At 37.7% G+C, this 23,288-nt stretch overlaps 1 protein-coding gene across 14 annotated transcripts in view; it reads right to left on the reverse strand.

Moving 5' to 3' along the window:
* CTNND2 (catenin delta 2) overlaps positions 1–23,288 on the reverse strand; it is a 631,505-nt gene that overhangs the window by 64,154 nt on the left and 544,063 nt on the right. For all 14 annotated transcript variants that reach the window (XR_003527693.1, XM_027643865.1, XM_027643864.1 and 11 more), the window contains 2 exons: positions 19,072–19,245; positions 6,198–6,348 (listed from right to left, as the gene is read on the reverse strand). Coding sequence is in view for 13 of the 14 variants with exons in the window: in XM_027643865.1 (XP_027499666.1) it covers positions 6,198–6,348; positions 19,072–19,245 (325 nt within the window). In the remaining variant the exon portion in view is untranslated. The remainder of the gene's footprint in view (positions 1–6,197; positions 6,349–19,071; positions 19,246–23,288) is intronic.

Consider the following 23,288-nt stretch of genomic DNA (forward strand, 5'->3'; position numbering starts at 1 on the left):
CTGAGATGAAAATTAATATTAAATTGTTTGAAATGTCAATCTTCTGAGTGAGAAAAGCAGCTTGCTACCTTATGCAGAAGAACAGAATAAAACAGAAATTGTTTATCTCAAACAAAATATAAGGTTCAGGTCAGGGCACTTTCTTATATTTGAAATGCACATCAACAAAGTGAAAAGGCACATCTCTTGGCTGTTTTTTCGTTTTTTGGTGGTGGTGTTTTTGGCAGTCACACTGAACCTAGTCTGTCCTGGGCCACCTCCACTAGATTTTGCAGCTTTTACGACTTACACTTACTTACAATACCTTAAGTATTACTAAATGTGAATACAAACTGATAAAACCTATAATAAAGACTTTAAGGTTTATAAACCTTAAAACATTATATGGCATCATTTAAAATTATGACCACCATCTAGATAAGCTGTCACGGTACAATACTGAAGATGATTCTCTTGAATAGAGATAGAAACAAAGGCATTTTCCAGGAATTGCCCCACAGTTTATTCTACTACAATGAATAGCTAAACTACGGTTGGGTTGTGGTTAGTGTTTGTGAGGCACCTTGATCTTACTATGGTAGAGGTGAAATACTGTATGGTTCTTTGACTTAGCATTACAAGGAAAAACAGATCTGTGAAAGCAGTATCCTTCATTATCACAGATTTAAGCCTGCATGCAGTTATTTCTGCTGTTTTGGGGGACAATGAAAAATTGTTGTGCTTTTTCACTAAGTGCCCTTGCGAAGTCTACTGGCCTAATTTAAAGGGGAGCAGGACACAGTAGTACTTAGTCTGCATTACCAGAACAACTTCTGACGGGATACTTCTTCCCTATCTTCAGTCACACACGAGTTTACCATTGAGTCTCTGGCTACTTCTCTAGGTTCTCACACAGGACCCATTACACTAAGATGAAACACTTTAGGTGATAGAGATAAGTGGGATGAACACCCAGTGGTGTCATTTTTTCTCTGCTGTCCAGAAGCCTACCTGACTACTTGAAACACAACTTATTTCAGATGGTTCGTGGTAGAGAAAAATCCCTCTAAATCCAGACACGTGTACTTAGGCAATAGGGAAGTTCAGATGTAGAAGAGTTAATCAAGAGTTGATCTTGACTGATACTAAAAATAATAGTTCAGTTTTAACAATGCTGGTTTCCCCTCTAAATCCCTTCACGTGAGAATGTTATTTAATAAGAAGTGACTGAGGGAGAAAACCTCCTCTAACCTCTCTAACTACCAGGTCTGCTTGTCAGAAATATATCTGGGAGAAACTGGAGCAAAAGGCAATTCGCAAGTGGCTGAGGGCACATTAAAAGTCAAGATCTCCTTGACACAAGGCTTTTACACTGCAATGGAAAAAATACTTAACATTTAAACATTTAGCAGTTTAAATTGTCAGCTAACTTACGTATACATTAGAAACCAGGGAGTCCAGATGTTGTCATACATGCTATAAAACATCAAAGTTTAATTATGCATTTATTAACTTAACTAGCATCTTTCTCTTCATTGATATAGCATGAGGAGCATCAGTTATTAATGCATGACCATACATTCCATTTTGTAAATCAACTTCTTGATGACAGCCTTTTCTCATTTAGGTATCTGTTTATTGTTTTGCACAGTTCAACTATCAAATGAAGTGTAACAAAAACTGGCACAAATTAGACAAATTGCAGTATATATTCTGTCTTTCTTCTGAACAAGTCTGATCAATGAAAGTCTGCAAGTCCTGATCAATGCTTTCTGGCATCTTCTGCATTGCGAATTTACGTCAATTTAATATTTCAGTGACTAAGATACTTTATAGGTCAATTAACAATTCAATAAAAAATTCAGTGTTTCCCAGATCCTTGCAGATGCATGTGTGAGAAATTCTGAAATGTTCACACTTATAAAGAGAAAACTGCATGTAAGCTCTCCAAGTGGGAAGAAAGCTGCACATTTGACTTAATCATCTCTTGACACATCCTTATATTTTCTATCAAGGTACAATACTAGGACTTAGCTGCTGTTCTTGTAACTACAACACTAAACACTCTTTTCACTTGGATTTATTGCTAATCCTGAAACAAAATGTGAGCATGCTCTAAGATAGGAGGACCCCATGTAGTTGTTTATGCTCCAGAAGAGTCACGTTCTGCTATGGGAATGCAAATACTTGTTTCTGAGGTGTTTTCAGTCTCACAGTTGAAAGAAAATCTTTCCAAATATCAAGATTACACTTTGAAATAACGTACCCGACGCTTCTTTGAGTGCAAGGCTGGTCAAGATGACCTTGTGAGGTTCCTTCCAACCTGAATTTTTCTGCAAGTCTAATAATTCATTAGATATGTGAACTCCTGATACATCTTTCAATCCAATTTTCTCACATTTAGCAATAAAACTTCAAAACAAACACCAGTTATTCCAGGCACCCAAAGAAACCCACATCGTTCACGAGATCACAAGACATGCACACTCAGTGCCAATTTACACACTCCTGAGAACATTTTCATCACTAAGTAATGGTGATGGTAATACAGGGTGAGATCCATTTTATCGCGTGCTAGATAAAATGAATCACCCTCTGTGACTCTCAGTCACTTATAAGGTAGTCTAATACAGGTATCTTATATTGGATTATGAACTTTTAGATAGTTAGCAAGATTAAGTAGGTTCTAGCACATATTAAGTAACAATTTAATTGATACGCTATCCTTGAATTTTGTGTATATCTTATAACTCCATTACAGACAGATGAATAGTGAATGGAGTATCCTTCAGTACTGACACTTGTAGCCTCCAGCTCAGGAACAATTATTTAAAAATGACTCCTGCTAAAGGTCCTGTTTCAGAACCTCATTCAAAAATTTGTGAAGGTAGAAGAAATTGTACCACTGACTTTACTTATCAAGCTGAATCAAGCTTTTACTAACTTTACTGAATCAAGCTTTTACACCAATAGCCACAATAAAGATGTCTTAAGTATTACAACACTTCAACTTATCCCATCAAACTCCCTAGAATCTAGACCCCTGAAGAGACACCTGGATTCCCTACACATTTTAAAGGCAGAGATACATAGGGACTTGTTTTCTACAAAGTACAAGAAGTCAACAAAAACCTTCAGGTGGAACTGTCCTTTATTCAAGAGTGAGTGATTAAAATGCTGCTAATCTCTAAAAAAACCCCAAAAAACACAAAAATACAGGCCAAGAGAAAGAATGGCGCTTTTCAATTACTTGCACAATATTTCTCTTAATCAACATTGACACAGAACAGCATTAGAAACCACTGTCAGGATAAAAGAAAACTGACAGAAAGACTTGAAGCACAAAACTGTGCATTGAAGTTTTATAACTCCAGCTTTGCATTCACTACAGCTGTACCCTATGGACTTATCATTAAACAGTATGAAATGCAATACTAATACAAGTTCCAAATTTTACTTAAAGAGGACAAGTCCTATTTTGTACATAAGAGACAGCAGTGTGCCCAGGTGACCAAGAAAGCCAATGGCATCCTGGCCTGTACCAGGAATAGTGTGGCCAGCAGGACCAGGGCAGTGATTCTGCCCCTGTACTCAGCGCTGGTAAGGCCACACCTTGAGTGCTCTGTCCAATTCTGGGTCTCTCAATTCAAGAAGGATGTTGAGGTGCCGGAGCGAGTCCAGAGAAGGGCAACAAAGTTGAGGAAGGGTCTGGAGGGTAAGTCCTATGAGGAGCAGCTGGTCTGACCATGACCAGGAACCTGGGCAGTATGCCCAAGGAGGGAAAACTGGGTGCTGAAGTACCTAGTGACTAGGTACTAGGTATGTCAGGTACTAGGTACTAGTACTAGGTACGTCAGGTTTACCATGTTTTTGTCTGAGTGAAGTTTAATTCTAGGATGAAAAAAGATGAATATGTCTACTGTCTTGGTCAAAGGACACATGGCATAAAGGACACAAGCTATAAAAAAGGAAAAAAAAAGGGTCCTTTTAAAGACATGGAGCATGCCTGAAATGAAACCCAGAAAGAAGACCTCACTATAAACAAAGGAAATGCTGCTATGGGGATGGCTCAGATAATTTATAGAGAAGCCTGGCACCAATTTTAGCAACATAACAACACAGTTGATCGATCTGTGTGGAAAACAAAGCAGATTGGTCAATTCAGTGAAGTCTAGTATGAAACTCCTGGCCATTTGAAAAAGGTGTCTTTTTGTTTGTTTTGTAGTTTAGTATAGGTGAGTCTCAATTTTAGCAAGCTCTCTGATATATTTTCCAGGTGCCTCAACACTGATTTATGGGCTATTTGGCGGCAGCAGAATAAAATATATCATTCTCTGGCACATTTCAGTAAAAAATTGTCAGCTGGGAATGAAAGACAGCACCACTGAAGAGAAAGCTTTATACAGGCATTAAAAATCTCAACCAACTCAATTCTACCTATGTAATTTTACAATATATACAGTTGGAAAATTCACCTTTAAAAAAAGGTTATCTTAGGGGGAAATTACAGCTTGTGAGGTAGAGTTTGTCACCACAAGAATATGATGCACAAACAAAAGTTGCAAAGAGAAAAGACAAATACCATGTCAATTCTGCTTAGGCAGAAAGATGTTTGAGCAACTAACGTGATAAAGCAAGCCCCTTTTGAATCTTCCTTTCCATAACAACAGCTAAGGCATCCTGCAATATGCAGAAACGCAATATCACAAAAATGGATGGTCTACAACATGAGTTGAAATCCTTGACCAATGCGATGTTCAGCATTTCTGAAAATCAGCCTTAAGATAGGCCCTATTTGCTAAAAAATACTTGAGGACAAGAGCAGTAATGACTGTTATTAATTTCTTTGAAGTTCAGTGATGAAAGCCAAAGAAATGAACATACAAAGATCACAGCTGAAATGGTACAAGAATTATAGTCATGACTCCCCTGTCATAGTGGCATGTTTGGACGATTTTTAAACTGCAGCAAATTTGTATTGCAATTATGAAGTACAATTCCTCAGAATAACTCTACAAATAACATCAAACTGAGCAGCACTGTACAGTTATTACTAGTTGGCTACGTACATTTATTAGGTAATTATTTTCAACAGACTTTTCCCACCTTTTTTTTTTTAATTAATCTTTGCTTTTATCACATGTTCTTCAAGAATTTAACAAAATATTAAAATTTTGAGGTTGTGCAAACTTATTATCCATAATTTAACCAGTATTTTGAATGGCATATCAGATAAGACAGTCAATTTCACGTTTAGTCTTACTTTCCTAAAAAAAATTTGCAGACTTGGGAACGTTAGTACAAGGTGTGAGAGTTGTGATTGCCTTGTTTTAACAACTTGCAGAGCACTGCTGTAATGAAGCATTAACCCTAAGACAGAACTGGATAAAAATAACAAACATTATGAACAAAGTATCTATTTGTGGAATTCTGGAATTAAAAGCAGAGAAGAAGTATGCTGTAATGATAACAAATGAACAAGTTAGCAAAAATGAATACAAAATATGCTTTTAATGTACAGAAGTAGAAATAATTTTGTCATGATTGTTGAAATAGTTCAAGATCAAGGAAGTGATTATTTTTTAAAGACAGAACATGAAAATAAAATTTTAACGATCCACAGTGTTTGGATGAATTTCAGCTGAAAACATCCCACCAAAAACCTACACAAAATTAAAAAAGTCCAAACTCCCAAGACATGTGCTTACCATACAATCAAAATTCAGGGGCAATAATGATTTACATAAATTATTGTCCTTTTCCTTACTTGCATGTGTTTGTGAAATCTCCCAGCTCTCTTGCTGGAGCTACTAATCTGCCCCATAAATTCCTGTAACCATCTTAAGATTTTTATGATTTGTCACTTCATGACCCCAAAGTTGCTTGCAATAGGTAATCTGAGGACCAGGAGTGCTTAGATCCTGCTACTGCCAGCCCAGGAATGAAGCACTAAAGCAGAACAAAGCCATTGCTTTTCTTACAGAGATTAGAGCATGAGAGATCAAAAAACATTGCATGATGTTTAATTAATTTAACAATTCCTTGCAATATACCAACACGTTGTCACAACAAATCTGAATATGACACACTAGAGAAAGAATTAAATAAATTGTTCTAGAAATGTGAGAAGAATAGTTTTCATTGTCCTCATTCTGCTGAAAACTGGAAAAAACACCCCAAGCCCACAAAACATGTAGATTTTTTTGGAAAGAACATACCTATTAACTCTTTATTTCTGACGTCTAAGGCCATGTTTCGTAAAGCTGTAGCAACTGCACAAACCACCCGGTCATTGTCTATTCGAAGCAGTTCCACCAATATTGGCAATCCTTTTTCTTTGCGGACAGCAGCACGGATGTACACTGACCACTGCAAAGACACATGGGAGAGTGTGAGGAAACTGAGAAATCCCCTAGAGAAAGCAAGGCATCTGAGGTTATAACAGAGCAAGGGGTTACAAAAGCATTTGGATGCAAAACTCAAAAGAGGGGAAATAATTGCATTTATGATGCTAGGCAACCACTTGATTTGGCAATCTGTGCTAATTTTTTATGGTGACAGAGAAATTAAATGATGAATTGACTTTACTCCTAGCACACCTGGTTACATTTTTACAGCCCAAGTCTGCAGATGACTTACTTTGCATCAGTCTTTCATATGCAACATCTAATGATACTTGTTTACTGCTAAACCAACAAAATTTATATTAGAAGATATATATTACAAAGCATATTCAAGAGGTCTGAGTATTTCTTTGTTATTACCACAAGAATTATTCAGTCTACAAACATGAAAATGCTGTCATTATTTCTCTTGTGATTGTCAACTAGTTCAGAAGGAAAAATGAGGACAACAATATGTGTGGTTTTGGCACCTGTAGTGATCCTAACTGGAATACTATTGTACATTGAGGTGCTAGATTCCCTCAAGAGTTGACCTGAGGGTGGTGCAGGCCTGTGCTGTGCCTGGCTGTTGTATCACGTGGCTGCAGGATAAATCCAGTGGTTGATTCTATCAGAGAAGCCCCTAAGCATCTCCCACTTGACAGTTGGTCACGACACCACTGACATGGCCTTGTCCTTATATCAAAGAGAGCAGAATGTTCTCATGTAAACATCCTTTTTATCTAACAATAGAAATGATGAATAGAGTTGTTTACTTCTAAGAGATCCTCTAGGAGCTCTAAAGATCATCATGCCAGTCAACAAGGGATCTGTGCAGTGTGACGAGGCGGTCCATCCAGTGCTGCACAACTTTGTGTTCCTGGTACCCAAAGGGATGAAAGATTAGCTATACTACCCCCTCTTCCATTCTGCTGTTAGCTCCAGCAGTTGCAAAAAAATTAAACAAGACCAAAACCATGTGGTTTTGAAATCTATGGGTATTGCCAAATTTAAGACGTTTGGACACCTGCAGGATGTGCAGATCTCCTCAGCATAGCCCACTTCAAAACAAGCCATCACTAGGCACATATTCCCTCCCACTTCATGAAATCTTCTCTGTAATTTTCACAAAGTTCACATTCATGCTGCTTGTACTGACAGTTGAAAGGAAATCATTGAAGCAGAGCATCTCGTTCCTTTCAGTGCCATGGCATGGACACTTATCTTGCCATTGTACCTGGAAGGTGAAGACAAATTCTGGAAGGTCTTAGCTTTTGAAGTATTTCAAATATTTCAGAAACTAGGATAATAAGCCTTAGGATTTTCAGATCACAATGACCCTTCTCTTTTGACAAACCTTCCTTAAGGAACAGTTAAATCACACCATAAGAATAATTAAATTGCAATAGTGTTACTCCATAACCAGACAGAGTAAAAACAAATTTAATGAAACAAAGCATTAAAAAAGGTAAGCACATCCTCTGTCAGCAGACCATGCTTAACCCCTGCATATGGTCTCTACTTACCACAGTTGTGCTCACTTTAAAAAGCTAGCATTGGTTTATATAATAGATAGGTGCCCTGAATAGCAAAATCTGGAATATATATGTATGATAAGAACAGTAGACATGGAGATAGACAAGAACTGCAATACTGCAATATCTGGAGTGTAAATTCATTCCAGGTGATATAATTCAGGGGAAATTGGGGAAAAGGAAAAGAAACCAGCATTTAAGGATATTGTTTTATTAATTCTTCTCTGTAGTAACTGTGCATAACAAAAGCCAGTTGGACTTTGCTGTAGATTAAAGTGATAATGGTTATGATAAGCTTTCCAGTCAGGTAAGTTAGACAAGGGGTTCTCAGCATCACTGAGCACAATAATGTGCCTAAAACTTAAACATGTTGTCACTTTCTGCAGCAAAGCAAATAGCTCTTAGGTGAGAGAAGTGGTAGCAAGACTCTTGGTTGATCTTATTCCAGGGTCTTTCCTCCAGTCTCTTCTCTTTTTCATCAGATAAAAAACTAAAACACATCTTAAGGTTCAATGAGTTTAACAGAAAGTGTTTGCTGAAAAATACTTTCTTTTCTACCCTTTGAATCTAATGGGACATTAAATATAAAGGATGCTATGAAAACACCAAATGAATATTTCTAACCTTCCTGTTTTAATAAATATGTATTTACCTGCCAGTTAAACACATTCTCAGGTGCAGCTGGGAAATGAGAAATAGCTCTTTGCACTTAAAAAATGCTGTATTTTGTACATCTCTCCCAGGGGAGGCCTCTGCTGTGTCTGCTGTGATTACAGGGTGACTGTCAGAGTAAGAGTTCATGGTGGCGGTCAGAATATTTTGAGAAAGGAGTGAGTCTGGTTGAGGTGAGAGTTCAAGCTAGCAGACAATATTCTGAAAGATGCTGTCATTCATTGCAGAAATACATCACAGACGTAGCATCTTCAAAAGGGACTATGTGGGGAATCAGTGGGGGCGTTTGTTTTGAGAAAAAAAGCTTATTTGTGTCTATTCAATACCAGAGAGAATCAAAATGATCCTTTAGATTATTCACTATATTTTAAAAACCTTCATACTAAAACCTAAGTAAACAGTTTTCCCTTGATTTTTCTTTTTAGCTACCAAGGGAAAACACAAGCACTTGTTTCAGGAAACCAGGCTTACAACAGACTCCTTGGGATGTAGTATTTTCATCATCCATTCCAAAACAAAAGTTTAAAAGCAACAAATTAAGAAATCTTTTTCTTTTAACCCTAAGGAGAGAAGGAGACGTTGCAGGAGAATCACTGAAATAACTCAATATGAAAAAAAGAGGACGTATAAACCTCCTTACTGAATAAATGACATGCAAGCCTTCAGGATCTGTAATAAACCAATTAATTTGATCACAACAGTAAAAAATACAGCGCCAAAGTTTTCACAGGGGAAAAATTCAGATATAATGTTTTATAGATGCACATATGCACACATAGACATAAAACAATGGGAGAACTACAGAAAAGCATGTATGAAACCTCTCCTCTCCCCTGGGCATTCCTCTCCCTCCCAAGCTGTCTTTTTCCAGAGGATGTCATCTGCTTTGGGAAAAGCTCACAGACTCCTCAATGTGTGATTTGCTATCATTTCTTCTGCTGTTTCAAGTCATGAACCTTAGGCAGAAAGACAGAAAAGCCTATTAATTGTTTCAACAGTCTCTGGAGAACTTTCCATGTGGAAAGTGGTAAGAACTGTCTGGTTCTCTTTCCTTAAACTGCCAATTAGGACAAGTCTCTGCAAGCAATTACGCTGCGCTGTGTGGATTTCAGGAAAGCTCAAATTGAGATGCCTCAAAATGGTTATTTTATTCTTGCAGAGAATGGAAAAATTGATTCGCTCTTGAGTATACTGATGATCTTTTCGTTTGCCTAAAGCCATCATGGAACGTGCCTGAATTTTCACATTGTAGGTCAATTGCTAATAGGAGCTCAGTGAAGTATAAAAGCAAAGAGATGAAAAATCATAAAAAAGAAAAGAGACAAAGTGTTTGTTGCCTATCATTAAGTAAATGAGGCACTCTGCCAATATACTTAATCATCCTGTTACTCCACAAATCAGTGGCAGTGTCAATGATCAAATAACTGTTCAGTTTGTAAAATGAAAGCACTCCTGTGGGAACTGCAAACACATTAGAGGGAACAAGGAGCCAGAAAATAAAATAAAATCATTATTGTTGCTAAGGGTATTATTGAGTCTAAATTATCAGCGACAAGCAAAGGAACCACAATCTGTGCATGAATATGCTTTCCTGATAATTGAATTTGGGGGGCATAACTACCATATACCACTCTGAAGGTATGTAGTGGAGCTCTATGTCCACTTTCATTAGTACTTCCCTTTTTATTTTTGTCACAGTAATTAAGTAGAAAAATACAGTAAACCTGAAAATTATTTTTTTGTTTGTCAGTTATTATTATAAAGAATCCTTTCCAAAGTTGAATGCCCCTAGGGATTAAGATTACATCACGCTAAAACTCAACAAAAGACTAATTAATCTAGATAAGACTAACATTTTTCAGAAGAACTGAAAAGCTTTTAGTCAATTAACTCCTTTTAGCGTGTGGGAAGATGGCTGGGGGTAAAAATTAGGGGAAACTAAGAAGCTATATTCACAGCCTAACAGAAGTTACAATGTTACAGAAATCACAGGGTAAAATGCATCTGTTACTCTCTGGATGGAATGCGGTCAATATGCTTCATGATACTTCCCATACAAAAATCCACACCTCTTAAGGGGGATGGAATGGAGGGTGGAGTGGAGGTGTTGCAGCCTCCCTCCATGGAAATCCCTGCAGGGAAGGGAACATAGTAGTACTTTGCAGTTGATAAGACCACATAGCACCTGTAACCTAGGGAGATAAAAGAAGGTGTCCTGCTGCCGAGCCAAAAACTTTGGCAAAATCTCTCTCTTCAGATGAATTTGGTTCATTAAAGCCTAATAGTAATATTAATGCACACCTCCATCTCAAAATTACCTGCCTCCAAGGTATGACCACACCCCACTGGGCACGTGCCCTGTATTTTTTTGACCGTATCTTTAAAAGTGAAAGGATTTTACACCAACCAGAAACAAAAGTATTTATGACTAAAGTCACTCAAGTTCCACCTAAACAGAAAGAAATAGTATAAAAGTGAGTTGAGAATGGGGGGAAAATCAGGGAAGACTCCATTGTAAGTGCTGGGATCAGTCAACAGTCTGAACCTGTCTTCTCCCCCTGTAGGGACACCTATTGGGTAAGAACCATAGTCTACACACACTGAATGTTGCTATTGGGATTAGAACTTGTTTGTATATTGCTTTAAATATGTTTTTGCAGTCAGGTAATTGCACTGGCAATCTTCGAATCTTAAACTGACACAATTTGTGTCAATAAAGAGTCTTATTCCATAAACTGCTAGAGTGAGTCCTTTACAGGCATCAGCAGTTGCTGGCAGTGGGTGACACATTCAAATAAAGTGGGAAGAGTCACTGAGGGGTCTCCCTTATGCTGCCCTGAAAAGGGCAGTCAAATCACACTCCACTCCAGTGGGATTGTTCAGTGAAGGGTTCCCATAACGAGATGCTGACAAACTGGTCGGGCCCAAGGGGCTCGGCTTACCTGGGGCACTGACAGACAAATAAATCATTAAGAGTCAAGGAAATCTCCCCTTTTCATGTGACTTAGTGTTTCTTATGGTTTTCTTTGTTCCTCTATGAAGCATCAACACAGGAGACCAAAGTAAACAAGGAAAAGATTTCCAACACAAAATGAAAAAGAAAAAAAATACCATAATAAAGCCCCACAAAGAACCCAAGGAATATCAAGACTGTATACTTGGTATTTTAAATGGATGATGCCGTTGACATCAGTGTTACTGAAGTGTCTCCAGAATATTTCATCACACACTTCAGTTTTAACTAGAATTTGCATTGTATTGGTATAGTTCAGCACTGTGACCCAAAGACTATTGAGATATTGAATATTAGAGACATAAGTGACAACATGAAAGTTAAATCAGGGCAGTAAGCATGACAAAGCAACTGAATTAACAAGAGAATCAGGAAAGGTCTGCTAGGAAAGCCTTAGAAAGGGTCTGTCTGCTAACAGTAGTGAAACAATAGACCATGAAACAGAACTATGTTGAATAATCAAAGATCAATGAAAATCAAAGATTAATATTCCTCTCTGTATGATCAGACTCAATGTAATATATGTATCAGGAAAAAAAGAAAATATTTGTATATTCTACTTGGAAAATTACAGATCTACTTTATGCAAATAACTCTACCAGGATCCCTAAGAAGTCATACTACCTGACAGAGCAAGGCTCTGAAATCTTGATTATCTTTCTGCAATTTCTGAAGAGAGTAGAAAGAGTTCCCAGGGACTTTCTGTTCCCTGACTGTAGTGCTTTTTTCTCAGAAATTATTCCACCTGGTAGGCCACCAGTAAGTTCTCTACATCTTAGTGTTGGGACAAGAGAAAAGCATTCACTCGTTACTCTTCTCTTAAACAGAAAGGCAAAAATCCAGGAGGTAAAGATATACAGTTAAATAAATAAACTAGAGAAAAATAAAACTGTTAACAGAATTTATCTTAAATAGGAAGGTGAAGTTGAGAAGGGAATTGGCCTTGCACCTCATCATTCTTTTTTCCACAGTACAAGTATGTACTGTGTATTCAAAATGGTCTGAGAACCACTATAATCAGTATTCCAAACATTGTAACTAATATAATTAAAAAAGAAACTTTTAAGACAAAAGTGACACATCTCATGGGAAGCAAGCTGCGTATAATAAGGGACTATGCTGAACATGATGTCACCATAAACTATTGTGCTCCCATTCCATGCACTGATGTCCATGTTGATTTTCTCATGTCTGTGATACAAGTATTTGCAGCAGCAGGTCTTGCTTCTTCAGTATTGTCCTGTCCCTTCAATCTTGTCTTCCTTCCTACAGAGCCAATACATTTCCCTATATTAATTGATGCTGCCTCATCTATGGGGGGTTTCTACCCAGGTAAGAATTCCTGACAGAATAAAGCATTGGTTATTTAAAAAGTCTGCCTTTGTTGATTATGTGATGTGTTATAAGTGGTCTTCTCCATCCTATCACATAAAGATTCATAATATTACTATTTTGGAGAAAACAAAAGCAAGCCTTTTCACTGTAATCCAAAAAACTTTCTCCTGGAACAGCCTGATGAAACTCCAAAGGGTTAATTTGTAAGTAACTGGAGTAATCAGAAAAGTCTGGCAAGGAACCCAAAATATGTCCTTGCCTGATAAAAGAAGGCTGATAACCTAGATGTTTGCTGCTTTAGAAAATAATTACTCATTATCTGCAAGTGTCTGGATGGTAAGGAGCTTGAAACTCTTCTCATACTACTCTTTGAAGCAGTTGCACTGACCTTGTGTCTAAATTGGTCCCTTTTATGTTTTCAGTTTCCTTATCTAATAATTTACTTAATGGAGCTCTTGCTCCCATGACAGTCAAATTTCTCTAGGTCAGAATTAACAAAATCAATGCAGTTGCTTGTCTAAGGAACAAAGACTGAGACAGCATCTAGCTATCTCAAGAGATCAGGTCAATGACCCATAAACCCCATTCACATGGGTATTGTACCTGTATACTGGGGATCAAAGGCGAGGACATTGAATTGTCTAACTAAAAAGCCTTCTTATACCCTGCTGAGTACAATCAAAAATGGAACTGAAAGGAAAGGAGCTAGAAAGAATTAGCCAAGGAATGCTATAGTTTCAGGAGACTGACATTGACTTTAACAGAACAACACTTGCTCCTCACGTTACAGAGTCAAAGGACAGGTAAGGAGGAGGATCAGCAGAACTGCTTCCTTGGACCTTCAGAGACAAAACTTAGGGCTGTTTAGGAGGTTGGTTCACAGAGTCCTTCGGGAGACAGCTCTGAAGGGTAAAGAAGTCCAGGAAGGTTGGACATTCTTCAAGAAGAAAGTCTTAAAAACACAGGAACAAGTCATCCCCAGGCATTGAAAGATGATCCAGTGGGGAAGACCACCAGCCTGGCTGAACAGAGAGCTCTGGCTGGAGCTCAGGAAAAAGTAACTGAGACAGAAGATTGAGTGCACAGATGGGACTAACCAAGGCCCGGAGCAGGTGTGCTGCCTGTTCTAACGTAACCCATGATGTTGTCAGTAGAAACACAGTAGATCTTGTTTCCTGGTTTTAAAAGATAGGTATTATGCATAGAAGTTATTATAGTGTTTTAAAACAAAACAGGATCACAAGAATGAAGAAATTATTTTTAAGGGTTTCACAAAACTAAGGAAATTCTACCTGTGGTGACAACACTGTGTTATCAACTGCATGTAATAGAAAAGATAATATTGTAGGACAGAGGCAATGGGCAATGACTGAAACACAGGAGTTTTGCAGAACAGTAGAAATTGCTTTTTCACTGTGAGGGTGAAAAGGTTGCCAGGGAGGTTGTAGAGTCTCCCCTTTTTGAGACATTCAGAAAACCATTCAGACATGGTCCTAAGCAACTGGGTCTAGGTGGCCTTGCTTAAGCAGGGGGTTGGATCAGGTCACCTCCAGAGGTCCCTGCCAACCTCAGCTCTTTCATGATTCTATGAGTTCACAGCAACAGGTATGGCAGTGTTGTGGTAATGTCTCTGGCAAATAAACTGATATCAGCCTAAATTCAGCTGTCAGATACATACAGACACACACATAATAATATACCAGTAATGTTCCAATATTTCCTTTCTGCTGAGAGGTTAATTTTGTTCAGAAGGGACATAACCTTGGATTCTTGACACTGTTAACTCTAGGACATTTTGCATATAAGTTTTAACATGCTCAGGAGATTTAAAGCATTAATAGCCTATTGACCAAGGTGAAAACTAGAAAGAACTTTTATTCCCACCATCTGAGGAAAAATACTGATGCCAGACTACATATAAAAAGAGCATCTTTTACAGAATGACTTTTGTCATTTTAAATCATGTAAGTTTTTTAATCCAAGGTATTGAAATAAATAATGAGATGAGATTGTAGAAAGAACTTCTGGTTTGAAGGGTTATTTATAGTGGGAGAGATTTCTTAGTAAGCAGGCAGTTGTCTTCAGAATATAGCTGTCATCAAATCCCCTATTTTTTGTTTTATTTGTGCATTTTTGCACAAATTTGGTTAAATCCAAATTAAGTTGCAAAGATAACTAAAAGAGCTCCCAATGAAAAGTCACCACCTAATGGGAAGTAAAGAATTTCCACTGCTTCCAAAGGTAATGTCTCAAACTTTATTTGTTTAGGGAAAACTCCAGCTAAGATTGATGAGGAGTGTATTTTCCCAAGATTTTTATTTCCTATTTCTAGGCAGCTTTAAAATGCAAGTTCATATGAAGTATAATTAGAAAAAGTCTATGTTTTGAAGAAAATATCTCAGGGTGGCAATGAAAGGAAGCAAAACCAAAACCAACAGCCATCCTTTTCAAATGTTGCTCCTTCTGCCTTGCAGGATGTTTAGGATACAGTGAAATTACCATGATTATAATTTGATATGATAAATATTTTGGGAAGCAATGACTTTCCTCAAATAGAAGACCATCCAGCCCCAGGTACAGACTGAGATTAACTCAGTTGATTAGAGGACGGTGCTAGTGTCACCAAGGTCATGGATTTGATCCCTATTTGGGCCAGTCACTTAAGAGTTGGACTCTATGATCCTTGTGAGTCCCTTCCAATTCAGAATATTCTGTGATTCTGAAACCTCAAGTATCAGTTGAGTTTTGTAGAAGGTGGTAGGTGCATGCAGGTACAGTGCTGACAAACTGACCCACAGGTTGTCAGATGGCACTGTACTTTGAGTGTGTGTTACTAGCAGCCTTCAACCCCATCAGGATACAGACATGCAGTGACTTGGTGCTGGTTTCACAGGTCACTGTGCAAGGCAGCAGTTAGACCTTAAACAAAGTGGTACTCTGGCAGTGATTTAATTTGTCCAGTCTTCCCCAAAGGCTTACATATTTGACTGTCTCTATAGATGTTATTACAGAACAGCACTTCCATTTTGCATAGATGCAACAAATAAGCACCTGAATAAAAGATCTCAGTAAGCATACGCATGTAATTTTCCACGACAGAGATGGTTCTTCTCCTTCAGATTCCAATGCCAGTGTCGTCCTTGTGTAACGACATTTCGATGAATAGTGAGATGAACCAATGTCCATGCTCATCTGGAACAGCCCCTTCCAAAATGAGTTCTGCTTTATATATAAACTGTCAATCTTCTTCAGAACCAGAATATACACCAAAGTATACATACACAGATGTGATCTACGCCAGGTTAAATGTTCACATTGAAAATATTCTTCCTCATACCTCAAAATCAGTATCCTGTTTTATTGATAAACTTTCATTTGGAGCTGTTAATATACTTGTCACCAAGATGCTCCTTCTCTGATTCATTATAGATTCTCTTTGTTCTAATAATAATTGCATGGACCAAGTATTCTATTAGTCATTTAACAAAACCCCCAAGTTTTCCAGATGGGCAATATATAGCAAGGCCTTAGTACAAATGTTTAATTTTGACACAGAAAAACTGTATGCAAATATACGTATGTGACACTTTTTCTTTTATGTTAGTATTTGGTTTTATAAGGAATTCCTGCAACTGAAGCAGTGCTAAAAATGTCCTACAGATTATGTTCCACTATGCGAAACACACTATGTGAAACACACTATGTGTGTATGTATCACTGAGAAACTATATTGTCTGAAATAATGAAAACTTTTAGCCTCTCTGAGCTATTAATCCTTAAAGCTACATACTACTACTTTCTTTTTGCATCCGAAATTCTTGACAGTAGTCTAAGGGATTTAGACACATATCATCTGTTAATTCTAGTGGCAGACATATATCTAAATCCCCTACACAACTTTTTATTTTTAAAAAATTATTCCGGCTTCCTTTTATCAGCTCACTTTCCCTCTGTAATAGCATTGGCTAAGCACTGCCTGTGTTAAAAACGTTACCTCTTGGTCACCCAAGAGGATTAAACAGCTTTGTACCAGAGGAACCAAAAGGGTGAAACGGCTAGGAAAGAATTATGCAAGTATATCAACCGTGCTGTATTTTTTTTCAGAAGAGACTGTATCTTCAGTAGTGTGTGAGCATATCTGGTGCACTGTGTGCCTCAAATATTCTCAGATTCTCCTGGCATTAAAATAATGCTAATTAGAAAAAGCCCACAGCTGCTATTGCTATTAATATTAATTGCAACAGTATTTATTTTCATGCAGTTTGTTCTTCTTCTCTCTTTAAGTCCATCATAAAGTTCTTCTTCAAAGATTTCAAGTAAAAAGAAAAAAATAAATTTCCATTCTTTATACAATTACAGTTTCTTGGAGGAACTAAAAAAATTAAAATCTCCCTTAGGAATAACCTCTTCTTTTAATAATTTTCTATCTTTTATTTCAGTTATTTTATATCTAGACTGCAGCAGTGGAAAGGAGAGGTCAAAAGGTGGAAACATCAATGCTTATGTAATCCCCAAAGAGGATTACTCCCCTCACAAAAATGGCTAGTATGACATGTGAAATTAAGGATATTCATTCTGTCTCTGCACATCCCTTGTAATAGAATTGGTGGATCTTTAGAAAAATAGAGCAATACGAGAACAACTGAGCTTTTCCCATGGTATCAGCACAGACAGTATTAAAGTTCAAAACAGTTTTTCTAAGCCACCACTTGCCAAAGAGCTCTGCAGAGCCTTCCTTCCTCTCCCTATACACTTCTGCCAACTAAAGGATGACAGGTATACAGCTTTATTAGAAATGGGAGAAGGGGTACCACTTGGGTTTTAGCACTTCTATTAAGTCTTGGAAAATATGCATGCATTGTTTTCTCACTTGGACCAAGGGCTACACCCATTCCCAGACGGATAGAAGACATTTTTTGTGTTTCTGTCCAGGATTACACAATCTGATGTAGTCTACAATATGAGAATAATAAAAGGATAATGATTTTCAGGCACAGTATTTACATAGCACTTCATAGGACAAAAATCAATGGACAGATACTTTGTTAAATCATTTCACATGTCACTGAATGCAACAGTCAAAAACATAAGTTTGGTGGAACACAATTCGAAAAATATCCAAAATCACATGCCTCCAAAGATTTAGTGAATGTGCTAACCCAACTTCCCATAGAACTTCATGGGAAAAAAACCCCAATTTCTTGGTGTCAGCATTCACATTTCAAAACGAATGCCTAATTACACTGGTATTCACATATCACATGCCCAACTGCTTAAACCCCGACAGGATACCTTCTGTGACATAACTTTGATAACTGCATTTCCACATACATGATTGTTTTCATAGTAAATGAGAAAAATTCCTGCTGAGAGTTAAATCAATGCATTATAGTTACACCACAGGATTAGATAGTTAGTACTTTCATCCAATTAAACCAGTTTACCATCAGGAAAGTAACGAAGGAATTGCCCTAAAAAGTAAACCAAGCTCAATGTTATCTTGAATTTTAGTCATCTGTTCTAAATTTAGAAGTATTTTCTTACTGCAAATAACACAAGAGAGAAAAATGGATCTTTTGAATATAATTGAAAAGTAGGATTAGCTGAAACAGAGTGGCTTGACTGAGCATTTCCTTGCTCATTGTACTTATTTAACCATATTGCTGATGTATTTTATTGTCTTACTTTTAAAAAAAGTAGATGGAAAGATTATTTGTGTTGGTGTCACAACATTTATATCTTGCTCTGCTGTGCTCTGGTTTCTCCTAAGAGACAGAATGTCAACCAGCTTCTGCCGTGACAAAACAATATGGTTTCATTTGACTGCCACTGGTAGCATTTTTGGCTCATTTTTCATGGCTCTGTCACCCAGATTCATAAAGAACTGCTTCTCCTCATTTGGGTACTGGTTTTCAGTGGCAATTTTTCATACTTGATTTGACCAATGTGATCTTTGCTGCTGTATGCTGACATTTGCTATGAAATGACTACCTAAGACTTAAAATATCTCAAATTTCACTGCAGATAGTTCTGTGAAAATAGAAGGTTATTCCACTACCAGAGGCATTTAGATACATTATATCACCAATCTGCTGTCATCTGTAGGGTTGCTTCTGAATTGAAACGGAAATACATATTGGGTTAATATTCCTACCTTCCAACTCCCAGCAGCCAAATTCTGTAGTGCCCCTGCTGCCCCCTCCAGCGTATCTGGATTTGAGCACTCAGAAAGAAGTGTGAGGTAGGGTTTGACTATTGAAGGGTGCCACAGCATCTGGATTCCTTTGGGTGGTTCTGCACAGTCTGGGAGAGGTCCTACACCATCCCACTGTTGGAAAATACAAATCAGATTGTTAGTAAGAAACATTGAAACATACTTGAGAATTACCTCAGCTGAAGCTATAACATCTATGTCTGCACATGTGAAGGCATCTGTCAATAAACAGCTGTTCTCAATTTTTGCACATCATGTGACTTCATAGAGAAACCAAATTTCCTACTCGACATTCCTTATAGATGAGCTATAACACTGGCAGAAACCATAATGTTTTAGCTAGCAGACATAACAAAATCACTTTTCACCGCATTTATCTTTTGGGGTGGGAACAGAAGCCCAGTGAACATATCTTAAGAGGCAAATCTAGAACTTGTATGGGAAGAAGAGATTCTCCCTTTTTGCATCCTGCTTAGTTCTCTGTAATCTCTCTCTTCTCACGAGGGGAAAAACAACACAAAATGCTCCTATGGAAAACTAAATCATTCAAGGCCATGAGTCCTCCATCTCATGAAGGCACAGGTGTGAAAAGTCTTCCTCAATTGTACAATATCTTCTGGCTTCTCACAGAATGAGTGCAGGAGATTTTCAGCCAGCCAGCCATACAGTCTGAGATTTCAACGCAATTGGTAGAAACACCTCTCATAAAACAGACTCTTCCTCTCATCACATACAGAGTTTTGACAGGAAAACAACCCAAGTCTGATATTCAAGATGTGCAATATTAAAACCTGGAAAACAAGTAGGTTATTGCACAAAACCCTGTCTTACCAGGAAGAAAAACTTTACTCCAGGAGAACAGGGATTCACCTCTCCACTGAAACACACAACACTTGCACCTAAGCATGACACATCTTAACAGAAAATACATGGACTTTTTTTTTCCCTTTTAAACAAAAGTAAGATGTGGAATGTACTTTCAATAAGATTTTAAATGGGATTTCTATCTATATATTTATTGTATATTTTGTTGTGCTTTGTACAGACAAAGGGATTTAAATAATTCATGGCCCTACTGCCACTGTTAGGAACAAACCTCAACTTTTTTATAAAATATCTTGTCTAACACCTCTGACATGTCCAGAGTGCATCATACAATAAAAAGTAAACCTTATAATGGCATGTGTTACAGCCTATTGTGACTATGTAGATAAAAAAATCTGTATCATAACATTAAACATATACTATACATACAGAGATAGCGGAAGTCAAATGAACTCCTTGTTTAGATCTGCAACAATTTAACTAGGAAGGAGTCAAATAGCACAATAATACTTTCACTGGGAAAGACCTAGAATCCCTTGTTTTGAGGAAGTATCAGTCATCATTTTATTTAAGATAACTTTAAAAATATACACATGGTTCAAGGCACAATAATACCTAATAACAACTAAAACAATTTTAACAAGGTTTTCTGAGATTACTACCATTGAGAATGAAAACCACTATTTTTTTCTGAATTAAAGCACAACAAATACAAAAGTGGAAAGCTAATGGGACCACTTAATACACATGAGCAGTTACCGAAAATCAGAAAGCTGCTCAGGCATGAAACTCACTACACTGGACAAATGTTACCATAGTTTAAAGAACTGGCATAGCAGTACCCAGTGATGGTCGAGAAACTAGAGGACAAATGCCTTCTGGAGAAACAATTCTTTTAAATGACACTATTATAGGACTGTGCCTTTGAAATTTTTAGTACAATTCCTTTAAACCAATAGGTTGTTTTCACTGCATGTGACTCAGTTCTCCTTTTTCCTCATTATAAATCATCAGCCTTGCCAGAAATGAGTTCTCTTCAGCTCATAAAAAATACATTAAAGCCTGCTTCTTATTTTAACTCTCGGAATTCAATCATTTGCACTGTCAGATTTTTTTGGAAAACAAATGAGAAACATATCTTACAGGTCAAACCTGACCTCAAACGAGGTTTAGGCTTTGTACCTTAGTAAGTCCACTAATGAAAAGACTTGCGATGTCCAAGGGTACCAATTCAGGTCTTCACTCATTACATTACTATATGCACGAATTATGGACTCATTATGCAACTGAAGAATGTTTGCACGGGGTATTTACTATATTATTTCAAGGACAAAGTAAATAAAGTGCAGATCTACCCAATACCTTTTTTGTGTATATGTGGGTGTATATTTTGTTTTTAAGCTCACATATTTACACTCTTATAAGCCCAAGGACTACTTAAAATCAGCTGATATAAATAGAGCTGTATATATATGTTCATGCTGAGCTGCTACATATACAGCACTAGAAATGATCTAGCAGATAAATTAATATTTAATGTTGTTTTGCCATTCTACCCAGTAATGAGAAAACATTAAAAAAAACAAGTGAGACAAATTATCGCATTTCCCTGCCCTTCTTGCAACTCACTTTTAGCATGATTGCATTAATTTATCACCAGCTGTGAGGGAAGACCTTTTTCACAAGACACTGTGATGCCTCAGGGTCCATGTAATAATGATGCAAATCTTCAGTACCACACATGCATGTGCAGTGAAGGCACAGGAAATTTGGTGACACTGGAAGATGTCCAGCACTGTTCTTCAAATGCGGTGTGTGTGTCCAGAGCAGCTGAGTGGCATGCACAGGGAGGGTGTCATTGCCAACCATGCTGTGCTGGTTTTGGCTGGGGTAGAATTAATTATCTTCACAGTAGCTGGTATGGGAGTATGTTTTGGATTTGGGTTGGAAACAGCGTTGATTACTCAGAGATGTTTAAGTAACTGCTGAATAATGCTGACACAGCATCAAGGCTTTTTCCGCTCCTCACCATCAGTGAGGAGGCTGGGGGTGCACAAAATACTGGGAGGGGACACAGCCAGGACAGGTGACTCCAACTGACCAAAGGGATATTCCATACCATATGGTGTCATGCTCAGAATATAAACTGGGGGAAGAAGAAGGAAGGGAGGACATTTGGAGTGATGGCCTTCGTCCTGCCAAATCACCACTACATGTGATGGAGCCCTGCTTTCCTGGGGATGGCTGAACATGTGCCTGCCTGTGGGAAGTGATGAATGAACTCCTTCCTTTGCTTTGCTTGCGTGTGTGCCTTTTGCTTTCCTCATTAAATTTCCTTTATCTCAACCCCCAAGGTTTCTCAGTTTTACCCTTCTGATCCTCTCCCCCATCCCACTGGGGGAGAGTGAGTGAGTGGTTACGTGGGCTTAGTTGCCGGCTGGGGTTAAACCATGACACCTGCATAACATACCTGCTGCGCCTATGGCAGCCTCTCCACTGAAGGGCTCAATGGTTTCTGGCACCTTCTGTGTAGCTGAGACAAGTGCCTGCAGCTGTACATCCCAACTGTTGCAGGGCATGTAGAGCTGAGACAGGTCAGAAAAAAGCTATTGCAAAGGAGGATTTCATTTTCATCTTCATCCATTTATTTTGTATTTTATAAATATAAACATTGGTTGCCTGAGCAAAAAAAAAAGTTTTCCTCAAACTGTATTAGACTCTGTCTGAAACGGTGGTTAAGGCATGGCAGTAGTTGCTTTGCAGTTCACATTGCTCAATATTAATGAACTGAGGCAGTGTGCTGAACAACTACTCAGTAAATTACTGGAACAGTTACTGTATCTTTGCAGACCAACAAGAATCATCAGTAAGGTCTATCTGAGACAGACTGGGGCTGTGGTAGGAGAATGAGAACAACTACATGCAATTACTCTTCGTAGCTTATGCTAAAGAGGAAAAAAGTAATAAAAAAATATTCCTTCCAGGCTTCCCTCCTTCAGCTGAAATTACACACATATATTGTTGTTGAAGCTGACAAACTGTTTGTTACGTGGGTGAGATACAAATCTCTCATTTCCTGAGACTGGTGTAAAGAAAGGATGAAAGTCAAGAAACATAAAAAGACAAATACCAAGATCTTTTAAGAACAACAGACTTTCAAGAGTAAGAGTACTTTAATAAAATTATCAAAGTTTTCATATTACTAAGGAACTTTGAGAGGAGAAAAAGATAACTCATTGAGATGCTCTCCTGCGCTACACAACAGACTATCTACTGCTACCTTTCTCATTTTAATGAAAGCAAGTCTATATTCATAGTGCAATTGTACTGAA

The sequence above is a fragment of the Corapipo altera genome, unplaced genomic scaffold (assembly GCF_003945725.1).
Source record: "Corapipo altera isolate COAL_440 unplaced genomic scaffold, ASM394572v1 24b, whole genome shotgun sequence".
In the NCBI taxonomy this organism is placed as follows: domain Eukaryota; kingdom Metazoa; phylum Chordata; class Aves; order Passeriformes; family Pipridae; genus Corapipo; species Corapipo altera.